Source organism: Puma concolor, chromosome B4, assembly GCF_028749965.1.
Source record: "Puma concolor isolate L17-30 chromosome B4, mPumCon1.1.hap2, whole genome shotgun sequence".
In the NCBI taxonomy this organism is placed as follows: Eukaryota; Metazoa; Chordata; class Mammalia; order Carnivora; family Felidae; genus Puma; species Puma concolor.
The window spans coordinates 68,660,839-68,667,542 of record NC_141673.1 but is presented as its reverse complement, the minus strand read 5'-3'; the positions used below and the strand labels follow the sequence as shown (position 1 = coordinate 68,667,542).

Below are 6,704 nucleotides of genomic sequence, written 5' to 3'. Positions count from 1 at the left end.
CCGTGTCTGCCACTGGATGCCTGGCTTGGCACATACAGAGCTGTCACCAAATGCACACGGTTTCCCCAAAACCCCCATTGCCAAAGTCAGTCTTCCCTCCTCAACTCCTTCGTGTTTTTGTCACTGTTGCCCATTTCCACCTTTTAAAAACCCTCTTCTCTCTTAGTCCCGGGGACCACGCAGCCCTGACTCTCCTTTGCCATTTTCTGACCGCTCTTTTGTCTCGTTCTTTGGCTCATTCTCCATGCCTACTGCTAAAAGTAAGCATTCTTCGCCAGGAAGAATCCTGTACCCGAGCGCTGTTTCCATCCTGGTCACTAATTCACTGCGTGGTCTTAGATAACCCACAATCTTCTCTGGGCTTCACTTATCTCTGAGGAAGGGAAAGAGCTGGGCTTGATGGTCTAAAACGTGCCTTTGGGCTATGCAGCGCTATGCTAGTCTGTCCTAATCCCACTCCTGTGTTTCATCACCGTGTAGGATAGTTTCTGAGAGCCAGTACAAGTCTGTGATGGAGCTAAGGACACCCAGAAATCACCCCTTCAGTGGGAGAAGGAGCCTAAAACATCACCTTGTCTGAAACCTTCATGTTACCGCTGAGGAAACCTGGGTAGAGAACAAGTACACTTGGTCACCTTACAGCAGACATGGAAACAAGGACGAGGTCACCTAGGCCCTCACTGTGTCGTAAAATTGGAGCTGGTCTTCTAAACCCGACGGAAGTGCATAATGGTATCAGAGTAAAATGTCATATGGAAGGTATAAATTGGGTAGAACACTTTAGAGCCTTTCTCCCCCTTTGACAAAATAAACGTATACCGTAACTCCAAAAAATGTGGAGAGATATCTGCTAGAGAGGGTGCTCGAGACAAAGTAGAACAGCGTAATCACATAGAACATCTTAGATTTATGTTTTTACGTAGCCCAATAAAACAGAACATCAACTCACACAATACATGTATTTACATTAATTCAAATGTCCAGCGCACAATACAGGAGAATCTATTTAATAGTTCATATAATTTGATTTACATATACACGAGCATATAAACAAATACCAGTCAGCTAGGACAAAGGCTTAAGAAGTTACTCAGACATTTTGGTATTGACGCCTACATATTTATGGCAACAACGAATGATGACTTTCAACTTTCAATAACGTCTTTTGTTCAAGGATAAGGAATGTACAGAATGGAAAGAAGACAGTCAAACAAATGTACCTTTATTGCACTATTTATCTAACACCATATGGGATGTGGCATTATCCGGCACAGTTTATCAGTGTCGTCTGTTCACCGTGGTCTCAAGTATGAAATTAGCTGAATTATTCCCTAATCTAACCTTACTTTGTGTTTTATAAGTACTGTTCTTCCTTCTACAGCTTTTAAAAATGAAATAGGACACGGATGCTTGTCTTTAAAATAACTTTGGTCCTAAATAAGCTAGTAAAGTCTCTTCTTAAGGAACACTAATTCACTGAAATTTATTTTTTCTGGCAAGAATCCTGAATAAAAAGACAATGTCACCTCCACACCAGCTCTGAAATGATCAGTGGTGCTAGAGACCAAGCTATTGTCATCTAGAACTTACACTTTGGAAAACAGCCCCACCTTTCTCTGGCACATTGAGAAACCAAAAGTGCGTTACCACATTTCCTCTTAACCAGTTAAAGAGACCACTGGGTTGCATTTCAAAACGCAAAACGACACCATTTCGGTCCTGCTGTTTATTTTGCAGACTGCGCAGAAAGTTAAGTATGGAGAGTTAAATTACTATACCATACAGATACAGGCACAAAATTAAGTGGATGCCACAAAGGGTGTGTCTGAAAACACAGAATTGACTGAATCTGAGTCGGACTTCACCCTCGCGGACTTTAGGATGCCCTCAGCTATAACCGTCTCACTGGGAAAGAGCCTGACTTTCCCATTCTGCCCTGCTGCAGTATCCTTCAAGGGTTCCAAAAACACCACTCTTTTACCGGCACCTGCCTTCCGTTCATCAGCGGGGGCATCACTAGCAGGACCAGGATTGAGGATAGACGAATGGGCATTGCTTTGGTTGAGAACGTTTTTTTGTCTCTTGCTTTTACACTTGCAGGGACAGGGCGTCAGATAGAGATACAAAAGTACCAACACGATACTGGCCACGCAGGCTGCGAGAGTGGTAAAAGCTGTGTTAAATGCCTCATGGGCATGGGATCTGTTCACGGTGAAGTTGCTCACGTTTATTGTGACATCCACAGTCTCATTTAACAGGCGTTGCCTGTTCATCGCAATACAGGAATACACTCCAGCGTCCTCAAAACGAGGACTTTCTATAACCAGACTTCCATTGCGAAACACGTGAAAGTTTTCCAGATCTTTATCCGGCTCCAGCAGTCTGTTATCTGGACCAACCCAAATGAAATCAGTATTTGCATTACCAGTCTTGCTGTCACAGGGGACGATCAGCCTTTCCCCGACTTGAGCGTCATGAATAAAGCCAAGTGCACGGAAGGAGCCGTTGATGATACTGTCCGAGCAATTCATAAAGCTATCCTGGAGCAGAAGCACCTGGTGGGAGTGCCTAGAGTCAGACCACAGGCGGCAGGTATAGTCATTCTTAAAATCCATCACTGAGCTAAAGTGCCTACGATACCAAAAGATGAGCAATGAATAAAGGGAACAGTCACAGACAAATGGGTTGCCATGAAGATAGATGCCTCTCAGCTGTTTTCCTGGCACTAAATTAATATGGTGCATTGGCAGGGAGGGGATTTGATTATAAGAAACATCTAGAAACATCAGTTCTGCCAGCTTGAACCTCCCAACATACAAATCCATGGGAAACTGCGTCAGAAAGTTTCCACTTAAGTAGAGTTTTTGCAACTGGGAGAGCCCTCCAAAAGCAGAAGGGTCGAGATAGGAGATGTGATTGTTGTACAGCAGGAGCACCTCCAGAACCTTCAACTCCTGGAACACTGCACTTTTCACGGTCTTCAGCCTATTGGATGATAAGTCAAGACACTTCAAATTTGGAGTTGTGGAAAAACTGCCCGTGGAAATGCTGGTGATGTTGTTATGACGAATTATTAGAGTGTTCAGCTTAACAAAGGATACAGGAATCCACTCGGAATCCAGAAGCCCGATCCTGTTGTAACTCAGATCCAGTCTCTTCATCAGTCTGAACAGGTTGCCAGGCACCTTGGACAGGTTTTTGTTGGTGCAGCTCACGATGTCAGTGGCACAGATGCAAGCGGTGGGGCACACCCCGGAGGCGCCGCGGCTCACAGTCACCGTGATCACCAACAAACACAGCAGCTCCCTGCAACCCGGTCTGACAACTCCAGGCAGGGTGGGCAGTGTGTGTAAACGTACAGACATTATGGTCGCCTCCAAGTCTCTTCCTGGCGTCTTTCCGCCAACTCAGCTTCCCACCAGTGAACCTGGTAAACAATCAATATTCGAAAGGGGGGCAAGAAAGCAAAGTTAACTACCACCAGTTAACCCTTCAGAGTCATACCTTGCTTTCTCCCCAGTAACTTTTGAAATGCAGGCTTGTTTCACGCTGGGGAGCCTCTGATGCCTTTTTACCGTGAAATGCAATTCCCCCCCTGGGTTATTACCCCTGCTTACAGACATTTACAGTTACAATCTGTCAACACAACCGTCTCAGCATCAGAAATTCAGGATTTTTGTTAACGTGCATCCTGCGTCGTTTTTTAAACTCCCTCCGACAGACACAAAAATACACAAACGCATCCTACAAACAACTGAACGGAAATACATAGGAAGCAGAGCAACATCCAGAAAACAACTCACAGAGCCGAAAAGCCTCACTGGCTCTGGGGCTAGGCCGCCGAACGGTGGTGTCTGCTGGTCCGTGAGTCTGTCTGTCTCTGTCCGTCACTCCTGCATCTTCCGAGTTCCTTTCCCTCCTGCTCCCGGCGGGCGGCAGCCTCTCGCTGGCTCTCAACTTTGGGGAGTTTCACGCGGCAGCGGCGGCGGCGGCGGCAGCCACCCGGGGCGCAGGAAACGTCTCGGCCGGCTGCGGTCGGGTCTCCCGGGCTCTCTTCATCGCTCGGCTAAAGGTACCGCCTCGGCGCCCTGGCCGTCGTGTGTCCGCGCGCGGGGAGCCCCACTCCGGGAGCCGGGTCCGAGGGGCGGGGGCGCCGGCAGCGGATCGGCCCCGGCCCCGCCTCCCCGCGCTCCGGAGCCAGCGGGACCGAGGGTTCCCGCGCGCCGCCGCCAGGGTTTTATCCCCGCGCGCCGGGTCGCATGCGGGGCGGGGAGACGGCCCCGCCCCTGCGCGTCCTCCCTCCGGCTGGAAGCAGCTCGGAGGCCGCGGGCGGGAGCAAGCTGGGCGCGTGGCGAGGGGCAAGCGGCGAGGGGAGGGGGCGGCGGCGCAGCCAATCGGAGCGGCGGCCGGCGCCCCCCTCCCCCCCCCACGCCGCGGCCTCTCCGCCACATCCCCCGCCCCCCCACTCCCGCCCCGCCTCCAGGTTCAGCCCGGACCCCGGGGAGGGACGGGGCGGAGCGGGCGGCACCCCAGAGGCCGAGGCCCCTCCGTTCCCACCCGTTGTGTGCGCCAGTCCAGCTCCGAACGGGGTGGGAGGGGAGAGGTTAAGGGGGCACGCCCGGCCAGGGAAGGAGAGGTCTCTGTCTCTCTTGAAGAACCCACTTGCCGCGGCCGCCCGGGTCCCCTGAGCTCTTGTAGCTTGTTCTTTGGGCCAGGGTCGAGGGGGCTTCCGTGGGGCTCAGTGCTGGTGGTTTTACAGGTTCACAAAATAAACACAGACGTGACCTTCCGTCTCCGCCTACATCTGGTGGGGGACGGGGATGGGTACTTTCCGTCTGGTGCGACAAGGATCTCTTGGGGGAAAGGAGCCGGGAAGGCGCAGCGGGGACAGGCCGCATCTCCCTGGGAAAGTTCTATCCCGTTCACAACTCAGGAGTTGGCGTCAGGGATGGTGCCCAATCTGTGAAGGAGAAGAGCAGAAAAGAAGGCTTGGGGCCGACCCCCCGCTGGAATGCAAAGATGAGGGCATTAAGCTTTAAAAAAAAAAATCCTGGAGCCAGAGTTTTTCTTCTTTCTTTCTTTCTTTCTTTCTTTCTTTCTTTCAGGGGGCTGGGGTAGGGAGGTGGTGAGAGCAAATGTGCTCACGCCAAACAGGGACTGATCCTGGAAGGGGTGTCTGCGCCGAGATTCTTCATACCTCCTAAGAGGCAGGGCAGGGCGGATGCCTGGCTCAAGCATGCTAGGCTAGGAAAGGTGCAACACAGGGTGGACAGCACCCCCCTACTCACCCCCGCAAAAAAAAAAAAGAAAAAAAAATGCCAGGTGGACAAATAAGAGGTGGAGAGCCTGGGGCTGATGAGCTTTTCGATGAAATCCGTTTTTGTTTAATTCCGAGATCAGTTTTAACGATGGGATTTGACTGAGCCAGATGGCCCATTTGTCCATTATATGTGGATTAAAGGAAATAAATTACTGCCCTGACAAGAGATAACTAACTAAAGCGGAAGGGATAGGAAAACTGAAAAGCAGACCAAGTTGAGAAAACAGGAGCAGGGCACATAACTTGTAAATTAAGAAATAAAACTGATGTCAGGATAACCAACTCCCCCCCCCCACACTCCCCCCCCACACACACAGTTTAGCAACCTTGAATTTCATGAGAATTAGTCCCTACATTGTCATGAGTGGATTTGTGTGGTAGCACACATTTGCTAGGCCAGTGCCAAACTTAAGCGGAATTGTGTGCATTGTTAATTTAGTCAGCCTGTTTGTGGAATAAATCTGGAGTAGCACTGGTAAATCAAGATGTTTTCAGGTGAGAGCAGCTTGGTTCCGATTACTTTCAGTTTCATGAAAAGTGGAATTTCATCCCAAGAAGAATACAGCCTGAAATGCTTCAGGAAAGCTTCCTTGCTATGAGCTCCCAGGAGAGGCTGGGGTTGAACGTTTTGAAAGTTAGGCCGTACGTCCTGGGGTTCTTGAAAAACCCTGGTGTCCAGGCCTTCATTTTTATAGTTGGAATGGTTAACACAGAGAAATGGAATTAAAGTTACTCAGATGAATACTTTCTAAATGACTAACAAATGACCAGGTTTTGGTAACGTTTTACTAAGGAACTAGCATCCTACTCAAAGGAAGCCATGAAGGTGAAAGAAAGTCCTGTACTCCTTGGGAAGGTGGTCTCAGAAGAAAAAGGACTCAACCATGGAAGCGAAAGACATGTCACTATAGCTTCAGGCATAGAAACATCGTGCTAAGATTACACAGCATAAATAAACCAAATGCACTCAAAATCCACACACATTTATCTATTCGAAGGCCTGATTCTTGAGATTCTGCCATTTGGCAAGAGGGAAGGAGTTTTCTAAGGGTTGAGTTTACTTGGCTTTGAGAAGAAAAAACTAAGCATTTATCCTAATTGTAGGTGTGAAGTGTGACCCTACGTTGTGGGGGGAACTTTTTCTACATAATTTCGTATCTCCTACCAGGTCCCCTCTTTCAATTAGAAGGGAAATTCCACAAGGGCAGAAATTTAATGTCTTAGACAGTGCTCTATTCTTAGCTCCTAAAACTCTGCTTGACACGTGCTTGGCATTCAGTAAATTTTTGATAAATAAACTGAGGAATGAGAAACCTATTCTAGGCTTATTTGAGTTGAGTCTGCTGACTGCCATTCTGCTCTCTATACTTCAAAAGGTTTGTCA

At 48.9% G+C, this 6,704-nt stretch overlaps 1 protein-coding gene across 1 annotated transcript; it reads right to left on the bottom strand.

Moving 5' to 3' along the window:
* Positions 1-887: 887 nt before the first annotated feature.
* AMIGO2 (adhesion molecule with Ig like domain 2) lies at positions 888-4,326 on the bottom strand. The gene is made up of 2 exons (XM_025930596.2): positions 3,804-4,326; positions 888-3,427 (listed from the first exon to the last, which is right to left on the bottom strand). The coding sequence occupies exon 2, from the start codon at positions 3,363-3,365 to the stop codon at positions 1,800-1,802; it is 1,566 nt and encodes a 521-aa protein (XP_025786381.1). The 5' UTR covers positions 3,366-3,427; positions 3,804-4,326; the 3' UTR covers positions 888-1,799.
* Between the last annotated feature and the right edge of the window lie 2,378 nt (positions 4,327-6,704).

Excerpts from the sequence above, each read along its gene's own strand:
- AMIGO2 (XM_025930596.2), bottom strand. The coding sequence starts at position 3,365 with ATGTCTGTACGTTTACACACACTGCCCACCCTGCCTGGAGTTGTCAGA.